The sequence below is a fragment of the Antennarius striatus genome, chromosome 18 (genome assembly GCF_040054535.1).
Source record: "Antennarius striatus isolate MH-2024 chromosome 18, ASM4005453v1, whole genome shotgun sequence".
NCBI lineage: Eukaryota > Metazoa > Chordata > Actinopteri > Lophiiformes > Antennariidae > Antennarius > Antennarius striatus.
The window spans coordinates 10023522-10044883 of record NC_090793.1 but is presented as its reverse complement, the minus strand read 5'-3'; the positions used below and the strand labels follow the sequence as shown (position 1 = coordinate 10044883).

At 41.3% G+C, this 21362-nt stretch overlaps 1 protein-coding gene across 1 annotated transcript in view; it reads left to right on the top strand.

Moving 5' to 3' along the window:
• insra (insulin receptor a) overlaps positions 1-21362 on the top strand; it is a 52532-nt gene that overhangs the window by 21130 nt on the left and 10040 nt on the right. Inside the window, exons 3-11 of the mRNA XM_068340066.1 lie at positions 8219-8555; positions 11989-12128; positions 12453-12597; positions 12936-13150; positions 13648-13774; positions 15225-15478; positions 17184-17351; positions 20020-20218; positions 20959-21245. Of these exons, the coding sequence (XP_068196167.1) occupies positions 8219-8555; positions 11989-12128; positions 12453-12597; positions 12936-13150; positions 13648-13774; positions 15225-15478; positions 17184-17351; positions 20020-20218; positions 20959-21245 (1872 nt within the window). The remainder of the gene's footprint in view (positions 1-8218; positions 8556-11988; positions 12129-12452; positions 12598-12935; positions 13151-13647; positions 13775-15224; positions 15479-17183; positions 17352-20019; positions 20219-20958; positions 21246-21362) is intronic.

The following is a 21362-nucleotide window of genomic DNA, read 5'->3' as shown; positions in this document are numbered from 1 at the left end:
TGCTATATACTGTATAAATTGTATGGAAGTCTGCCATATTTAATGACTAGATCCCAAATATATAATTTTAATGAAGGATAGAGAATCAGCAATGTCAGTGTTTTGACAATCATATGTCATTAACCTTCTGATATGACAAATACACAGCATGAAGAAATTCATTTAACACTGTTGCTATATTGTTATGGTATAAAAACACTGTGACAGCAAAAAATAACTGACTTAATTCTCCCCAAATCACCTGCTACAAACACAATACACCTACACAACAAGGAACTTTATAAATGACTTTTTATTGTGCTGCTTCATTTGTTAGATTGGGAAATGGCATTGAATTATTGCATTTCTGGGTAAAAGCATACTTGTGATTATTGTGCTCCTGTCAGGGAGTATTTAAGGTTATTCTTGTCATCTGCCTATCCATCTGTAGATACATATCTAAATCGAAATATTACATTATTTTTTATGTTTAGCCACATTGGAATAATTTCCATGCCAGTATGCCTACATTTACTTGTGATGGAGGGATGGTTTTTCCACACCATAACAAGTTGTTCAAAAAGTGGCATGATGCAAGTTTCACACTGTTTGCTAATTTAAACCAAGTAATAAATCAATATAAGAACATCCTTGTGGATTCAGAAAACTTTTAAACAAAAATGTAAATCTTTCATGATATTTTATGAACAGAATGTTTATACAAAATGCCAATTGTAAATAGTGTTGCTCCTATGTGCATGTACTTATACATTAGCCCCCCTCCCCTCCCATTTTTTATTTTTTTTTTTTTGGTATGACCTCACCATCTCTAAATTGCTAGTCAGCTGTTTCACTGTGAAAGTCATGGCAAACAATCCATGACAAACATGACTCAGTGGTCTTGGCATTTACGCAGTACTCACATTGTGACATTGTTATTATGTTATTCTGCAGTCAATTTATTTTGATTGATATTTTCAAATACACCTAAACTAAAAGCTTAATTATATAAGAAACAGAATGCTACCTTCTTCATAGACAACCAGAAAACCGCTGCAGTCCCACTTGACATTTTGATTTCAATGCACAAAAATCCTGACTGCTGCTGTGCTGCTGTTTCATCACTGCTATAAGAGAGGATTTGTAAAAACTCACCACAAAAAAATATTTGAGCAGCACTTTTGCTTAATGACTATTACTGGGATTCTTAAACTCCAAGAGTTTACATTGCAATGAAGTGCATGGTATGCATTTTGATGACAAAGAGTTTCAAGTTTCAAGATTATTTATTCTTATGTAGCCCAGATTCACAGAAAATGTCTCATAGGGCTTTACAATCTGCACATGGACGATATCCCTCTGACTTTTGTGTAATACGAGCAGTACGACCCTCACATCGGGTAAGAAACAACTCCCCCCAAAGCCCTTTTAACAGGAAAAAAAATGGAAGGGAAAAATCTCAGGATGACTACAGAGTAGGGACCCCTTTTCAAGGAGGGGCAATAGATATCGCATGTACAGATTAACGACAATAATAACAATAACAGTAACACTAGTGACCGAAACTCAGCCCTTTCTAATCTGTTGGACTCAGTTGCACCTCTAAAAACTAAAATCAGAGGGGTGCGTAGATCTGTCCGTCCGTCTGTCCATGAGAAATAGGCAGCTTTAGAAGTAGGCAGAGCATGCTTGTAGTTTAAGGCACACACATGCCAAGAAATATAATTTAGTTCAGATTTTGATTTACGCCATCTGCGCTCTAATGTCCTGCAGGCCCATCTGAGAGTGCGTGTCTCCTCATTAAACCATGGTGTAGACCTACGCACCCCTCTGATTTTATTTTTTAGAGGTGCAACTGAGTCCAACAGACTAGAAAGGGCTGAGTTTGGGTCACTAGTGTAGTTTTCGACTGATCTTGTCAGTACAGTAAAAGGAGCCAATACCTTAGGTTTAGATAACGCTGAAGAGCCGATATGGTGAGTAGTATTAAAATCAGGGGTCATTCTATGTAGACAAACAGAGGTTGCTTTAAAAGTAATAAGAAAATGATGAGATATCACTGACGTAAGAAAAGAAAGTCACACCAGTAACATTTATATCACGTGATAGAATCAGATCTAAGGTATTACCACTGAAACAAGTTGCTTCATGTATCCACTAAGTGAAACCAAACAGGTCAAGGAACTTTAAGAATGCTTTACACAAAGGATCACTAGCCTTATTTAAATGAATGTTAAAATCACCAGTCACTATAACCTCATCACAATGAGTAATTAAATCTGATATGAATTCACCAAATTCTTCTAAGAATAACGAATAGGGACCAAGCGGTCTATATACTACTACAAGATGAAGCCTGCTGTTTACAGCTGTAGGCAGTGGTTTTAAAACAAGAGCCTCAAAAGAGTTAAAATGAATATCTAGATTAGAAGTCAAGTTAAGAATAGATTTATATACTAAAGCAACACCTCCACCCTGTTTATCAGCCCTTGCGGCATGAGCATATGTAAAATCAGGTGGTGAAGCTTGATATAACGGTAAGAAAACATTTTTTCTTGGCCATGTTTCACATAAATAAGTCAGATCCAGGCCAGGGTGAAGACTTAAATTGTTAACAAGCAAGGCCTTAGATGACAGTTATCTAATATTTAAAAGGCTAAATTGAAATGTATTACTATCACTAACTGAGGACGTATTAATCTTAATAAGATGCAGTGTCTCAATGAATCTGGGAAGTACAGGCATATAAACACGATGATGTGACAAAATAACTGGGATAATTTCAGGTCTAGACTCTTGTATAACCTCATCAGGTGTTTCACTGAACAGTACATTATTGCTGGTCGTAAGGACAGAAATGAGATTTTCGTGCTTAATGTATATTTTTAAGACCTGGGTCCTTCTATTAAAAATTCGAGAGAGGGAGACAGTCTCAATGTTATTAACTGTCCTATCAGTCTGATGGCTTTCTAGTCTAAACTCCAAACCCGCACTAACAACTACCCTAACAGGTTCTCTAATCACCTGCAGCCCGAGCGCTGTGTAGTTAGTGTTAAACACGCTGGAAGGCCCTGTCTATGTTCCTGGACAACAAAGCTGACAGCCTGCATCCTACTGGGGCAGCTCAGGGCGGCCCCAGAAGGAAGGCCAGTTATCTACGAAAGCTAAACCCTGTTCCCTACAGTAACGCGCCAGCCAGTGGTTCATAGTTGTTAATCTACTATAGGTCTCATCATTCCCCTGCACAGGCCAGAGGCTATTACCTGATGCCAACCTATCTTCCTAGCACAGTCCAGAGCCCTAAACAAGCTATTCTTTTGTAATCTCTGACTGCCGGAGCCTAACATCATTGGTGCAGACATGAATAACAATGTTCCTATATGTATTGGTGGAGCGTTTCAGACAGCCCTTATTCTGATTGGCTAATGTCAGCACCCTGAGGTTAGCTTCAATATTGGAAGCTCTGGCCCAATGAAGACAGGGTACTGGCGTCGCCAGTTTAATTTTGCGGGTGATGGAGTCGCCTATGACTAACGTGCTATGCTGTCTAGGCTGACTGGGTTTAACCCCGCGGGCAGAAGAGGGGGAGGCCAGGGCCGTAGACCAGCCAGCCACCGGGGGAGGCGGGCGCAGACTGGTCCGCTTACCGGACCGCCTGCCCTGGACTGGGGCTGCAGTAGTTCAGGATACACCACACTATAAAATCATTAGTCTTTGAGGACGGATACCCTGTTATTAAAAAGTGTGAAGGAGGAAACGAGTCTAACTAATTTGCCCATCTTCATGACCATCATCTGCCTGCATGTGTCACTTTCATGGCTTAAATCCATACAGAAAGAAAGTGTGCTCAACAAAGAACACTTATATGACTGGAGTGACTAAAAGAATCAAAATCAGTTTTTCACTAAAGGTGAAAGTATAGTATATATCAATTTTGTGACAGTTATAATTCCATGAAAATCTCTGGTATACTGTACAGTTGTAGCCCTACTTTGACTTTTTTTTTTTAACCTCAGATGTAGCTAGCTGTAGACATGCCTGAGTCCAACTACCAACTTGCCTCCCCAAAACCCCATTGATTTATTGTTGTCAAGTGATTTCACTCTGTCTAAATGGAAGATAAGTTGAGAAGATGCTGAGTGTAAATAATTGATCTGTGCTCTTCATGAGTGGTTCTATCTGCAGGGTTTATAATACACACATTTTAAGACATTTGCATATTTTAAGGAAAGAATAACACATGTCCAGCTGCTGGAAAAATGAAGTGTATTTATCTTCTGAACATTGAGTGGCTTGTTTTGATACCTCATGCAAGCAGTAGGTTGCTTGTTCTCTTAGGTGGAATTTAGTGCTGGTATGGAACTCTGCATCAGTTCCTGAAATTGTCTGACCCACAGTAACCTTTTTTTTTGCCATTCCCAAGTCTCACCGGAAAACTGATTGCACATATGATGCACAAATTGCATGTGAAAAGTGTTGCTCTTTTTCATCGCCTATTACGTACTCCAGAAAAAATATCATCAAAAAAATTTCTAAATACCTATTTAAAATTCCGTGTTTCAAACTCTTAAGGTGGACATATTAAAATAATGTAATACATAGACAACAGCCGGAGCAGGAACTACAGCCTGATAATTACAAGAGCAGGAAAAAAGTTTCTCAACTATATAATCACTTATCAGTACAGTCAAGTAATTTACTCTTCAATGAACTTCAAGACTTGTAATTATGTTCATTATTTGTTTAGTTAATGAAGTACAGTCCTTTGTTACTCGCGGTTAATGCGTTCCAGGACCACCCGCAAAAAACGAAAATCTGCAATATAGCGACCAAATATTTATTTTATTATTTAGGTATAATTTAAACTTTTATGAACCCTTCCCAAACTAAAACACTTTTGTCTTGTGACACACTGCACACACAGAGGCTGTCAGTCAATTGCATGTGTGTACAGTATCACATGACTACAGCTCATGGGAGACACCTGCTACTTGCCTCTTGCTCTTTTCCTTGTCCTCGATGAGATGGAAGTTTCATCTCATCTTGGACTTTCTTGCTGAGCCCAGCCAAGCCCTGTGGGCAGAGTCCAGGCACTTGCGTACGAACCCCAACCCCAGGGCCATACTCCAGGGCGACATCACGGTCCTTGATTTATTTCTTTTCACAGCGGTGTTTAAACTGCTTAGTGTGTTTCGCCACCTAGGACCTGTTTGTCCTAGCAGATAGATAGATAGATAGATAGATAGATAGATAGATAGATAGATAGATAGATAGATAGATAGATAGATAGATAGATAGATACTTTATTAATCCCGGAGGAAATTGCATATATCCACTGCTCAGGCATTACATAACAAATAATACTGGATAAACACCAGGAGATACTGGATAAACACCAGGAGACACCAGGAGACACCAGGAAACACCAGGAGCATAAAGCCCCCGACAACAGAGCTTGCAGGATCAGTCGGGGCTCAGAATACCCCAGCACGATAAAGTAGCGGTTCAAGGGGGAGAACTCTTCAATATCTAGATCTGAATTTATCTTTTACAGTTCTGGGGAACTGATATCTAGAAAAGCTAGGAAGAGAATTTGGACTTGATGAGACACGATGGATCCCCAATGTCACTAAGCTGCTCAACGTAATTTTCTCATTCAGAATATGAAGGGTTGTAGTTTTATGTTCCAGTTAAAAATATATAAATCAAAGTATTTCCAAAGAATCATTTGTGCTTTTGACTGAAATAAGAAGATGTAATTCACAGTCATGACAGAGAAAGACTGGAGCAGCACTTTTTTTCCCCCTTCAGCTCCGGCCTGTTTCTATGTGGCTTGGTTTCCTGTCTTTTTTGTGTGTGTGTGTGTGTGTGTGTGTGTGTGTGTGTGTGTGTGTGTGTGTGTGTGTGTGTGTGTGTGTGTGTGTGTGTGTGTGTGTGTGTGTGTGTGTGTTTGTGTGTGTGTGTGTGTGTGTGTGTGTGTGTGTGTGTGTGTGTGTGTGTTCCTCACATTACTGCTGCAGTCTGGCGACTGGGGAAAGAAAGGGACACAAAGGGTTAAACAGTGCTCATGTCTTCCTTGGAAATGGGAGAGGCTATTTAGAATGGCTAGCTTCTGAGGCTAGCCAACACATTGGCTAAGGCTGAGGGTGGATCTGCTGCTGGACCTGTGCTCTGAAATGGAGCCTTATTGGAGGATCAGGAGTCAGTGTGAGCACAAGGCAAAAACTCTGTGTGTGTACGTTTGCGTGCGCACATACTGTATGTTTGAGGGAAATTTGAAGTGCAGCATGTCAAATCAATTTTAGAAACCCACCAATAGGGTATTTGTGTTTTTAAGCATGGAAATGCTCCTCAGTATTTTGTAACTTAAACTCCATAGCATTTTTTTTTAAATATACTGATTACGATTCCCGAAGGGTAATTAAGAATGCACACTCTAGTATGTTAGTCAATCACACGCATGCATATACAGTATATATTAGTATGTACAGGCCCCTTTAATACACATAACCACACACAAGGGGCCCTGTAAGCATGCAATGGGAGGTAGAGTGGCGGGCAGTCCCTTTCTGGAGCGCCCAAATGAGCAGCTTGTGAGGGAGACGATGCTTTGCTCAAGGGAGCCTCGGCAGTGCTCAGGCGTGAGCTGACACCTCCTACTGTCAGCTCACACTCATTGTGTTTTTGGGCGGGAGCAGGAATCAAACCGTCGACCTTGGTGGCTGCTCTTCCACTGAGCCACTGCTGCCCCCTTATGCTGAGCAGACTGACGTAGATTGAAGGGGTTACATCATTTGTTTTTCTTTGCACCATTCCCCCTTAAGCCTCCCCCCTCATGCTGTCATTGTCATATTGCTGCTGCACACCCTGAACACATGCTCTTTACGCCGTGTATGTGTTTACCTCTGTGAATGTTAAGGGACATGGCATCCACTTTGTTTTTTTTAAATGACAGCTGACTATGTAATGAGGCCAAGCAGTGTAAGACTCATCGAGGTTTATTCAACAACAACAAAAATTCACACTCATAAACTTAACCACAGTCTGACCTTTGACTTGTCCTTAACTGCAACAGTTTATGACCTCCCCTTCTGCTGAATGGTTTTAATCTGTCTTTCATGGATAAAAGGGTAATCTGAGTTGGCAGGTCAGTCACCTGCGTTTACATCCTGGAAGCCTCCATCCATCACTGTACACTGGTCCTAATTCCCTTGCTGAAAAAAGAGAAACACAACCACAAACAATTTAACTAGACAGTGCTGACAGTGGAATATTATGTAACAGGATGATTACAGACACACACACACACACATACACACACACACATACACATATGCAGACACACACAGAAGCAGCCAAACAACTTATTCCTGCCTCTGAGTTCATTATTTTAACGCTCCATGAAGCATAACCCAACTTTATTGTATGTTTTTGTGACGTCTACTTTATGTTTCTGTTTTATTTATTCCCCTGCTTGCACACAAAAAAGCTGTTTCAGTTGTTTAGTTGTTTTTGCAATGGCTACTGCTGACAATGTCTAGCAATATAAATATTTCTCATGACTTTTTTCATACATGTAAGAATATTTCATAGTGGTTGTCATGAATTGTCACCCTGTCAGAGTAAAAAACTCAAACATGTCAGATTATCAAGAGCAAAACTGAGAAAAGCAAACAATACCTCACTGTAAGGGGACCGCGGAGAAATACTGATACGTATCATCTATAGGTTAGAGTGGGAAACAGAAAACACCATTCTAAATTTACTATCACCATTCTACCAGGTCTCCAAAATATTGTTTTTCCAGTTAAGCTGCTTTCAGCTACTATTCCATCTTTATTTGTTGGGGTGACAATAGCTCAGTCTTGTCTCAGGCTGGGGACTGAAGGGGGGCTGGCTCAAGACCCGAGTGGACCATAAAAATCAAGAGTGTGAACTGGCAATGGATGGATGCTAGTTCACTTCCTGAATGCTGCCGTGGTGCCCTTGCTTATTGGCCACAACACAAAATAGCTACCCACTGCTCAAATTCTGTATACTTGCGTGCTTATAGGCCCCTTTTGTGTGTATCCTGGGCCTGCATACAAACACACACACACACACATACACATGCATTTGTTAAACTACAGTGGGAGAATTATTTCGCCCAAAGGGGATCAATAAGGGATATTTCTTCTTCTTATGAATAAACCAGGTAACTTTCCGTAAACTAACTCTGCTGTCTCTCCCTTCCCTGCAGTGTGCCCTGTTCAGTGTAAACATAGAGCCTGCACCAAGGATGACCAGTGCTGCCACGACCAGTGCTTGGGCGGCTGCACCAAGCCAAACTCTGCCAGTCACTGTGTGGCCTGTCGCGGCTTCCAGCACGACGGCAGCTGTGTTGAACGCTGCCCCATAAGCCATTTTACCTACAAGGGATGGCGCTGTGTCTCTTTTTCCTTCTGCCAGGAACTGCACAACAAATGCAAGCAAGACCAGGAGCGCAACAAGAACTCAGAGTGCCACGAGTATGTCGTGCACAACGGCGCCTGCATCCCTGACTGTCCCTCCGGCTACACAACTGTCAACTCCTCCTCGTAAGTGAACGCTTATGCCAGTCTGATGGAACAGTCGATGATCAGCAGCGCTGGATTAATGTTCTATATGCATTAATGCAGATTCAGTCATATTCTCATCAAGATTTCAACTAGGACTATACACAGAAGAGTTTTTGATCCTCCAATATAATTTTCCTAAAAATACATTTAATTTTGCCATCTGCTGCTCTGTAGATAAGAACCATACCTTCATATATACACATATACATAAACAAAGCGGTGCACTTAAGTGGTGCCCATGCATGGTCAAAATAAACAATATTCTGCATGTATAGAATACAAGAACCGTAATGTCCAGACTATTGAGCTCACCTGAATATAGCCACACCAAATGATTTTTAAAATAAGCAAAAGTTTGAACATATATAGACCACACCTGTCTATAAGCCGCAGGTATTAAGGCATTGTAACATGAGATATTAACACGGAAAGATAGTACACATAAAAATTTCTAAAATTTTTAGTTACCACTCTTTTCTCAACAGTGCCTGGAACAGAGCAGTAAAAAAACACTGCCGTCTCCAACATCTTGCCATCAGTTCATCGATGCCAAGCTTACGTGCAGCACTCTGTTTCCTCCTTTAGCATTCAGATTGATTGCGTTTATCTTTTAAGCTGTATCATACGGCTTTCTTTGCATGTTTTCTATCATAAGCATTATGCATGATGTGCAAAGTGTCTGTTCAGAACTCAATCAAATTACGGTTGCGTTTCCTCAGTGCGTTGGTCTGCATTGGTCTGCATTGGTCCGTCTCACTCTTGCGCTTCCAGAGCCCGTAAAAATCTCATGATTAACCGCAGTTTTCAAAGCGTTAAAAAAAAGTAGCAACTTATATACTGGAATACACGGTACATCATTATCATACCACCACTGTGTGAATTGTGTCTGTCAAACAATGTATAATTTTTTATTTATTTTTATTTTGTATACTCGATTAATCCCTGAAAGGAAATTAGTGGCACACTCTAGTTGTCCAATCAAATCATATGCATATGTTAGTGTGTACAGGCCCTGAACAAACAAACACAAGGCGCCTGTACACATGCAGAGGGAGTTAGAGTGGCGGGCAGCTCGGTGCACCCCAAATGAGCAACTTGTAAGGGGGACGGCGCCTTGCTTAAGGGCACCTCAGCAGTGCTCCGGAGGTGAACTGACACCCCTCACTTTCAGCTCACCTCTGGGTGTTTTTTTGGGCAGGAGTGGGAATTGAACCGCCGATCTCAGAACATTGGACGACCCGCTCTACTGCGTGCTCTACCCTGAGCCACTGCCGCCCCCGTTAATTTTATTTAATAATTAACGATTAAACTGAACAGCACAGCACTTGTGTAGTTCTTCGAGATTTGTAGTTTATGAGGTCTATGTAGGATGAATTTGGCCTTAGTCTGAATACAGAGCTGCAGTCAACAATGAGGTTGCAATGGGTTGATTTCCACATTATGTGAGATGATCACAGTTGGGGATTCCCTTGTCTTTATTTTGTGGACTGCTCACATCTTTGACAACTGTACCAAGTCAGCTGGTTTCTATACTGCAAAACATTTACTCTCTCTTTTTTGAAGTTACCATACTTTTATTTACAGATAAACAAAACAATAAAAGGTATAAGTTTGTCAAAGTTAGAACATTTCACTATACTAGCTGGTTTGTATGGAGACAAGAGACTATTGAAAATATGGAGCCCATGACCTGCATTCAAGTGAAAACCAGTGATGATAGTAACTTCAACATGAGTGTTGACTATTCTGTCAATATTCATATCAAACTCTGTTAAAAATATTGAGATCCTGCTTCGGTTAGTTGTAACCCAGAATCAATAGGAAGTGTGTGTGTGTGTGTGTGTGTGTGTGTGTGTGTGTGTGTGTGTGTGTGTGTGTGTGTGTGTGTGTGTGTGTGTGTGTGTGTGTGTGTGTGTGTGTGTGTGTGTGTGTGTGTGTGTGTGACCTTCACTTCCTCACTCTTTGGTACATTCATTGATCTGTGACATGGCCTTTAATCATTGTGGATAAGCCAGGAAGCAGTCCTGATCATTCTGTCCTGATGTAAGTTGAAAACAGGACTGGACTTCTCATCGAGTTTGTTTTGCAAGTGACTGAACTAGACTGCAAACACCAAAGGAGTTAGACAGGCATTTAGGACACTTTCTTTTCCTCGGGGTGCTGGTCTTCACAAGTCTCCTGGCTGGCTGCAAGGAAATGAGAGGGCAACTACAGCAACATAGACAGGCAGAGTGTTACCAACAGTGGTGATGACAAGCACAAGTGGTGTGCTACTGCTGCAGTGTTTGCCTTGTCGTCTGTGTTTAACATTTATTCACCCACAAGGATTTGCCAAGCACTTACTCTGGGTTTTAACAGCACACATCTTCACACTGAAAGAGTAACATCCCCACCTATCTCCCCACTTATATATTTGAATAAGCTCACTTGAAAACCTACACTATCACGTTTTAACTCCACCCACTACCTGTCAATCTGGCGCCCAATCATGGTGCCCAACCAATCACGGCGCATCTGCCAGAAAGAATCACGTAAACAATATGGCGTAACGCATCGACCAGCATCGATCGATGCTTTTTGTTGCGGTTACACCTAGGTTTTCTTTATACAAGTTTTGTGTCATTTCTATTCACAAAGGGCTTTTGTTGCCCATATGACCCAGCTCCTTTCTTATCTCTCTCCCATAATTGGTGGTAAACCATGTTGTCGAATTAGAAGTGCTCTGAGGGTAAGCAAGAAACTCAAAGAAGTTATGAGTTTCTATCCTAAAGCTGCCCATGGCGAGATAGAAAGAGGAAGGATCAAGATGGATTGGAAGGTTATGAGCCAGTTGGAGAAGCAATGTCTTTGATTCTATCAATATTTTCAAGACCAAATGACTTTGGTGTCACTTGGTTGGTTAGTTTGTTGTTTAGTCTTTGTTGATCTCTTAAATATACAATCATTACAAGAAAAATGCATTGGCCTTCATTCATTTATAATTTGCAGAGTAGTGTAATGTCATGAATTCCATGACATTACACTGCTGTCAAACTTCCATGATTTGGCATTTACAAAAGAAACACCTTGTTCTTTGTAATTGCCTTGTTGGCCCTCTCAAGTGTTGTCATACAAAGGTATCCAAACCTCATGAAGAAAGAAAAAACATTAGAGACATGGCAAATAGTCCATTATTTTATAATTGTGTCAAATCCTCTTTTGAAATAAGTAAAAATATCACTCCTGAAATCTGTTCTTGCTGTGTGAGTCTGACAAGCTGCAGATTTAGTTTTTTGCTGGTGGTCCTGGAAATTATTAACCTCGAGTACTGAGGGATTACTGTACTTTAAATTTCCATACATTTTGAATACTATTATAATTTGTTGTAAGAGGTACTTTTTTTCTTATTTGCAAATTTTCCTTTGCTCTGTAGGATCAACTGCACTCCCTGTGCAGGGCTTTGTCCTAAGGTATGTATGGGTCTGCACACCGTAGACTCTGTCATGGCTGCCCAGGATTTAAGAGGCTGCACAGTTCTCAACGGGAGCCTTGCCATTAACCTGCGTGGAGGAAGTGAGTCACTGGTTTGTTTTACTGTTAATCAGGGTTAAGATTAGGCAAATAGTTCAACACTACACATCAGTGTACAGAAATGATATGTGAATGAATGAAATGAATGCACAGTTGAGAAAAACTATTTAATAATCAGTTCCAATACAATCAATCAATCATTTGATACAGAAAAAAATAACAGACAATGCAAATAACGATTAAAGGTTTGCAAGAGTTGTTACAGTTGAGAAACTGACAAGTTGGTGCCATCAAACAGATACTTTTGATTGTTAGTTCTAAGCCTGCAGAAGTTAGTGTAGACTTGTGTCTTTTGGTTTCCTGCAGACAACATAGCAGCTGAACTGGAGGCCAACCTGGGCCAGCTGGAGGAGATCACTGGCTACCTGACAATACGACGTTCCTATGCCCTCGTATCACTCTCATTTTTCCGCAAACTTCGTGTTATTCGTGGAGAGGAACAGGAAGTCGGGTGAGACTCCATCTCTTGAGCCCATCTCATCTTTGCCATGTCAGAGCCTCCTCCTGTAATTATGAGTTAAAACCAGGACTGACCATTTTCGAAATGACTTTCTGTGGTAGCTGTTTTTTGATACTTTCCTAAATCAAATGTGAGGCTTTATTCAAACATGATGGAAGAAACTTGTAACACAGCGAGCAACAATTACAATAAGAATGGCAAAGAAATGATGATAATGCAAATTGTAGGCTAACCATACTGAAATACTTTACTTCTCATGTTACTGAAGAAGCTCCATAATAATACCCCAACTGAAATAGGTCCTTGTAATCTTGTCTGATCTTTTCCAGGAATTATTCATTCTATGCACTGGATAACCAAAACCTGCGGCAGCTCTGGGATTGGTCCAAACACAAATTGAGCATCCTGCAGGGACGCATGTTTTTCCACTACAACTCCAAACTCTGTATGACTGACATCCGCAGGATGGAGGAGGTGACTGGGACCAAAGAGCGGCAAGTCAAGAATGACATTGCCTCCAAGACCAATGGAGACCAGGCTTCATGTAAGAACGTTGGCCCTGAACAGTTGTAGCTGGATTTTAATGTAATTAAATTTAATTTTAGTGCTAATTTTTTTTAATTTTAATTAACTTTACTGATCCCTGTAGGGAAATTATTAATCCAGTCTATCACACTTGTTTGTTTGCATGTATATATTGTGTACAGACTCGTAACACACACAAACAAGGGACCTGTATGCATGAAGTTGAGTGGGAGGTAGGGTAGCGGGCAGCTCCTTCATGGTGTGCCCTAATGAGTAGCTTGTAAAAGGGGATGGCGCCTTGGCCAAGGGCACCTTGGCAGCGCTCGGGTCTGGTCCATAATGACCCCCTGTCGTCATTGCCACCCATGTTGCAGCACACCCCACCCTATTGGTCTGCCCTGTTGGTGGTGGGTCCACAGGGGTATTATGAAGTGCTAATAGCACTCCATAACAGAGATTACATACAGATTTTAATACGTGCTCCATGTTGAACTTTTAACCTATGCCTTTCTTCAGGTGAGAACCATCTGCTGAAGTTCACCCTGATTCGAACCATGAGCGATAAAATTATGATAAAGTGGGAACCTTTCTGGCCTCCAGACTTCAGAGACCTTTTGGGCTTCATGGTCCTCTACAAAGAAGCGTAAGTTAATATTGAGTCAGTTGGTTACAATTAGATATCTGTCAACCGTTAATGTTTTGAGGTGCCCTTAGTTCTTAATATATAATAAAAATTAACTTCAAACAAAGATCTAGAGGACAGTTCTAATTTTTTTGGACAGGAATCTCCATGGACCATGATGTTTGCAGATGACATTGTGATCTGTAGTGAGAGCAGGGAACAGGTGGAGGAGAAGCTAGAGAGGTGGAGGTTTGTCCTGGAGAGGAGAGGAATGAAGGTTAGCTGCAGTAAGACAGAGTACATGTGTGTGAATGAGAGGGACCCAAGTGGAAGAGTGAGGTTACAGGGAGAAGAGATCAAGAAGGTGGAGGATTTTAAGTACTTATGGTCAACAGTCCAGAGCAATGGAGAGTGTGGGAAAGAGGTGATGAAGCATGTTCAGGCAGGATGGAACGGGTGGAGAAAAGTGTCAGGTGTAACGTGTGATAGAAGGGTTTCAGCTAAAATGAAAGGAAAGGTGTACAAAACTGTGGTGAGACCAGCGATGTTGTTTGGTCTAGAGACAGTGTCACTGAGGAAAAGACAGGAGACAGAGCTGGAGATAGCAGAGATGAAGATGCTGAGGTTCTCTTTGGGAGTGACCAGGATGGATAGGATCAGGAATGAGTACATCAGAGGGACAGCACATGTTAGAGGTTTTGGAGATAAAGTCAGAGAGGCCACACTGAGATGGTTTGGACATGTTCATAGGAGAGATAGTGAATATATTGGTAGAAGGATTCTGAGTTTTGAGCTGCCAGGCAGGAGGCCTAGAGGAAGACCAAAGAGGAGGTTTATGGATGTAGTGAAAGAGGACATGAAGGTAGTTGGTGTGAGAGAAGAGGATGCAGAAGACAGGGTTAGATGGAGGCAACTGATTCGCTGTGTTGACCCCTGAAGGAAAAGCCAAGAGGAAAAGAAGGAGGAGACATAAATCAGACAATTTTGTCCCTATACCCATTGTATTTCCTTTTCCACCCAACTGGTCAAGGTGGATGATCGCCCTCAGGAGTTTGGCTCCACCCTCCAGAATCTGGATTGTTCTCGGAGTTTCTCCCTCAATAAGGGAGTTTTTCCCCATCGCTGTCACTTATGCTTGCTCCGGAGGCTCCTGTTGGTTTTCTCTCTCTGTAAAAGCACTGACTGATTGATTGATTGATTGATTGATTGATTGATTGATTGATTCATGGATTCATCAGTCAATTCAGTTCACATTTCCAGCAATGAAACTGATAAAAGCCCTAAGAAACATCAGGATCATGAAATTATCCTTCCTTTGAAACAGTGTCATTTATAGGGATAAGCCACTGCAGTCCATTCTTACAATAAATTATAAAGCTGAAACCCAATATCTTTGTCACCTGAAACTCAGTTTAGGCTTACATATAACTACCTCCTCTTTTTGTTACTATTAATATTGTCTCCTCAATAGGCCTTTTCAGAACGTAACTGAGTTTGACGGTCAGGACGCCTGTGGATCCAACAGTTGGGTGATAGCTGACGTGGAGCCTCCACTCCGAGCCACAGAGGGTGACAAAGAGCAATTTGAACCAGGTCATCTGATCCTGCCACTAAAGCCCTGGACGCAGTATGCCATAATGGTGAAGACTCAGCTCTCGGCCTCTGATGAGCACCAGGTCCATGGAGCCAAGAGCGAGATCATCTATGTTCGCACCAATGCCACCAGTAAATATTAAGATTTTAGTTCATTATCATGTCTTCTTCCTTCACAGGATCAGGTTTCCAGTTTGGGGGCTGGTTCTTTGACCTGAATTTTCCTCTTGTCACGAGGAAATAATAAATCTCTGTCATTTAAACACGGAAATTGAATACCCTGACTTTGATGTTTTAGAGTCATTACATGTAAAAATGAAATTAAATCAATATTCCTTATTATCTTTTTTGAAATTTGCTTGCTTACCAAACTACGACCCCATGAGAATTTGAATTTATTTTGAATACTGGTTTTTATAAAACCCAGTGGAAAAACAACATAGAATCTCAAGCAAAGCTTTTCAGTTAAAAAAATGTTTGACTTATGTATGAGGAACACTGATTTATTCAGTTCCTGTGGTGGAAAAGACGTAGTATCCCTCCTGTACCAGTGTGCAGTGACTTTAGGGGCTGTCTTGAATCCACACCGGTGGTGTTTTTGTCAATTTGACTGCTGACAGCATGTCCTTAGCACAAGGTCAGCTTGCCTGGGAGGAAAAAGCACCACTTTGTGAAAAGTATCAGCATCAGTCATGTAACTATTATTAATCTCTACCCAGAGTTTGGCAGTCCCCTGCCACCTGTCAATCAACTTTTATTTATAAATCGCTCAATCACATCAACAGACATTTCAAAGCACTTTCACAAAAAAAAAAAACAACAACAACAGAACCTCCGAGCAGCCTCCCTAATGAGGAAGAAACTCCTGGGCAGGACTCAGACTCTGGAGGGTGGCCTTTCGCCATGACCTGTTGGATGGATGAAAATCCTAGACTGGCTTATTCTTATTGTGCCTCTTGCATTAGTCATTTAAATCTCTTTTCATTAAGTAGAAATGCATCATATAAACAGAAAAATAGAAATAACATTACTGTTTGTCTTGCAATATGCCTGTGGCATCGGGAAGAAAGAAATCCATTTATGATATAATCATAATATAACCTGGTAATTCAGTATATTCAGGTAGTCAGCTGACCTCATTCTTTGAACACATACTGTTGCTGAACTTGGACCTGACCTGATCGGCCAGATTCCAAGATGACAATGCAGGATTCACTGGGCTGAAATTGTGAGATATTTTGGGACGTGCGGGGAAAGGCTTTACCCAGTGGTCAGATTCCATCATCAATGTAAGACCTTGATGAAAAAAATAATGCATCACTGGATGGAAATAACTTGCAGTAGCTTATCGAAACAATGTCACAGGGAATGCATGCCATAATCAAAGCTGAAGTTTGGTCAAACAAAATATGATTGTGTCACTTTTTTGGTGGCAAATTTTTTTTTGGCCAGGCAGTGTACATAAGAACATCCGATCCTCGTATTGAGGGTTACCACCGGAAATGACTAAAATATGAGGAAGATATAAATATAGAAAAAACACAGTAGATACCCAGAAGAGAGAGCTTTTCTCCATAACAGCGTCCTGCCAGTGTCTGTGTTGTTATGAAATGCAAGTTAAATTTAAACTTTTTAAATTTATCTTTGAATCCTCTAACTCCAAAGATTTTATTTGTAGAGGTTAACTGATACAATCCCCAGTAAACATACAGTTTTTCTAATGAATGACATGTTCCTCTTTTCTTTCGAAAAGTCAGAATGAAACCTCTTCCACCTGAGAAGAAAGTATTCCCACTTATGAAATCTCTTCTTATATTTTCCTATGATGTCTTCCCAGAACCTTCAGTCCCTCTGGATCCCATGTCCTCATCCAACTCTTCCTCTCAGATCATCCTAAAATGGAAACCACCCAATGACCCCAACGGTAACATCACACACTACCTGGTGTTTTGCCAGCGGCAGCCTGAGGCCAGTGAGCTCTACAAGTTTGACTATTGTCAGAAGGGTGAGTGGCATTATTATTTATGGCTGTCCTCTCCTCATCTCTGCTTCAGTTTTAGTGGGTTTGTGTGTTTGTCTCAGAGAGACAGACATCTTTCCAATAGTAGAATAGCTCTTATTATTCAAAGGCTGTTTACTGCAAGGACAGTCTATAGAACTGGTGATCTAATTTTCTGTGACAGGTTTATTCTATTTTATTTCTTTTTTTGTAATCCAAATAAATCAAGTCACATTATATACAGGTAGTTCTCAAGATACAAACATTTGACATAGGACATTTGGAGATACAAACAACCGCAAGCCGCCATGCCCAACTATTGCAGTTCTGCTTTCTGCTGCAACCCCTGCCAAGCAGCACCGTTACGTATGCGCGTCTCAAAGACTTTTCTCTCCCTCTTGTTCTTGTCTTATCTTTGAGCCTCTCAGCACATCAAGCTTCTTACCCTTTTGGATATGTTGCTGTTTATCGTGGCTTTTAAAACAATGGCTAGTGAAGATAGTGGTAGTGGTGACGATATCTGATGAAACTCCATTTCCATCTCTGACCGACAATAACTCCTTGCTCTTCCTCCTCCTCTTCCTTTTCTCTAAAGGTTAATTTTATTATCGTGCTACTTTACCGGACAGTGTGTCATCAAAATCAACTGCTGACTCTGGCTGCAGTTGCCCTTAAAAAAACTGGTCGAGAGTTCCTTGAAATGTTGTCTTCTTCAAGGATTAGTATAAAAGGAGCAAAAGCTTACTGTTAACTAATCTGAATTCAAAACAATCATGTGAATTACGAGTGACTCTTAACAGTAGATATTGGAACTATACGTACATATTTTAATACGATTACAGTAAAATTCTATATTTAATTCTTATTTATTGTACAGTAATATGATTTTGTGATAACCTGTGTAAATGCTATTATTTTCATGTTGCCCTGGGCCTTAGGCTGCGTATGTTTTGAGTTGTGGGGAAGTTCTCGTGGGGGATGATAGTGAGTGAGTTAGTTATGAGCGGGAGTTGTGGAAGTGTATTGACAGGTGCCAGTAGTGTGATGGGAAGATGGAAATAGTCATTTGAAGAGTTGATAAGCTAGGAAAATGAGAGAGAACAAAGACTAGAAGGGGTGACTGTTGTGAACCAGGAAGTGGCAAAGATTAGTCAGAATGAAGTGAGGAGGGAATTGAAGAGGATGAAGAGTCGAAAGGCACTCGGTCCTGATGATGTACCTGTGAAGGTATGGAAGTGTCTAGGACAGTTGGCAGTAGAGTTTCTGACTGGGTTGTTCAACAGGATCTTTTATAGTGAGGAGATGACTGAGGAATGGAGAAGTGTGCTGGTGCCCATTTTTAAGAACAAGGGAGATGTGCAGAGTTGTGGCAACTACAGAGGAATAAAGCTGATGAGCCACACAATGAAGTTATGGGAAAGAGTAGTTGAAGCTAGACTAAGGGCAGAAGTGAGCATTTGTGAGCAGCAGTATGGTTTCATGCCAAAAAAGGAGTACTGTACTAGACATGCAGTATTTGCTTTGAAGATGTTAATACAGAAGTACAGATAAGGCCAGACGGAGCTGCATTGTGTTTTTGTAGATCTGGAGAAAGCTTATGACAGGGTGCCCAGAGAGGAACTGTGGTATTGTTTGAGGAAGTCTGGAGTGTCAGAGAAGTATGTTAGAGCAGTGCAGGACATGTATGAGGACTGTAAGACAGTGGTGAGGTGTGCTGTAGGTGTGACAGAGGAGTTCAAGGTGGAGGTGGGACTGCATCAGGGATCAGCTCTGAGCCCCTTCTTGTTCACTATGGTGATGGACAGGCTGACACATGAGGTTAGACAGGAATCTCCATGGACTATGATGTTTGCAGATGACATTGTGATCTGTAGTGAGAGCAGGGAACAGGTGGAGGAGAAACTAGAGAGGTGGAGGGTTTGTCCTGGAAAGGAGAGGAATGAAGGTTAGCCGCAGTAAGACAGAGTACATGTGTGTGAATGAGAGGGACCCAAGTGGAAGAGTGAGGTTACTGGGAGAAGAGATCAAGAAGGTGGAGGATTTTAAGTACTTAATGTCAACAGTACAGAGAAACGGAGGGTGGGAAAAGAGGTGAAGAAGCATGTACAGGCAGGATGGAACGGGTGGAAAAAAGTGTCAGGTGTGATGTGTGACAGAAGAGTTTCAGCTAAAACAAAAGGAAAGGTGTATAAAACTGTGGTGAAACCAGCGATGTTGTTTGGTCTAGAGACAGTGTCACTAAGGAAAAGACAGGAGACAGAGCTGGAGGTAGCAGAGATGAAGATGCTGAGGTTCTCTTTGGGAGTGACTAGGATGGATAGGATCAGGAATGAGTACATCAGAGGGACAGCACATGTTAGAGGTTTTGGAGATAAAGTTAGAGGCCAGATTGAGATGGTTTGGACAAGTCCAGAGGAGAGATAGTGGATATGTTGGTAGAAGGATGCTGAGTTTTGAGCTGCCAGGCAGGAGGTCTACAGGAACACCAAAGAGGAGGTTTATTGATGTATTGAAAGAGGACATGAGGAAGACAGGGTTAGATGGACGCAACTGATTCGCTGTGGCGACCCATGAAGGGAAAAGCCAAAAGGAGAAGAAGACAACTTAAAACCATGCGTTTTGGAGGGTTTATTTAGGCACTGCTTTTTATCTGATTTGGACTCCATTTCACCAGGGATGAAGCTACCATCACGGGTGCCCACTCAGGTGGACAGTGATGAGGAGCAGAAGAGGAACCAGACTGAGGAGCAGGGCCAAGGGAAACGTTGTTGTGCTTGCCCTAAAACTGACAAGGAGCTCAAGAAAGAGAAAGAGGATTCAGAGTACCGCAAGACCTTTGAGAACTACCTCCACAATGAAGTCTTTGAGATCAAGTAAGACAACAGTCGTTCCTCTTCAGAATTAAATTGGGAGAACAGCATAAGGTTTCATAATTACTTTATTTAGGAAAGTTGCGGCTTGAGTCAGGTTGGACTCACACATTCACAATTACTCACACACGAAATGACCCTTGTACCATTCTGGGCTTGGTGGTTGAATCATGGTAAGCGCTTCATAAAATAGAAGAATAAATAATAGGACTAAAGCTAAACTAAGCCTTTTAACACGTATGTCTAAATATCTTATTGAAATGTTATTGGGGTACTAGGTGTTTCTTTTAACGTATTGTCTGACTAGCTCACCTATTAGCTGTGTTGAAAAACAGCACAACATTAAATATAGTGTAAATATTTTAGCAGTAAAAAGAAACTCAGGAAGGAACAATATGTGGGGTACATCGGAATTCCATAGTATTCATATTTAACCTGAAAGGGAATGAAACACCAGCTGTCAACACCAGCTGTTGGAAGAAATTGAAAGAACATGTGACAAACGGCCAATCATGTTGTGAAGATAGTGTCCCTCTGTACAGATTGATGAAGTTACAGAAGTCAGACAGCGGAGGAAGTTTCTGAAGTTCTTCATGCATCAGACAAACTATTAGAACTATTACTCACTGTGGTTCTGCCTGTTTGCTTGTTGGCAGCTTTTTAGTTCCTTTTCAATTTTTTGTCTTACGTCCTTCATATCAATCGTTTGTGATTTGATTCTGAATTTGCCCTTTCTCATGAAGACGGCCGAGACAGCGACGCTCTGTGATGGGGATTGCCAATCAAACACGCGCCTTCCTCCCCACTGTCCCGAGCCCTCCGCATGCCACAGTAATCCCTGAGGATGAGGGGGAAGAGACCTTTGAAAGCACCAAGACTGTGGTCACTGTCCAAGCAATGGGGTCGACTGTCATCTCCAACCTGCGTCACTTCACCAGCTACCAGATTGAGATCCATGCCTGCAACCATCCAAGCGACCCCTCCCGTTGCAGCATGGCAGCATATGTCAGTGCCCGCACATTGCCTGAAGGTGAAAACACTCGTGGTCTTTCTGCTGCTGTTACTGTTATAATTCTCAAGGTTTATGATATTTCATCTCCTATCTCAAAAAGCGAAACCTTTCTGTCTCTAAAATACAATCTAGTGG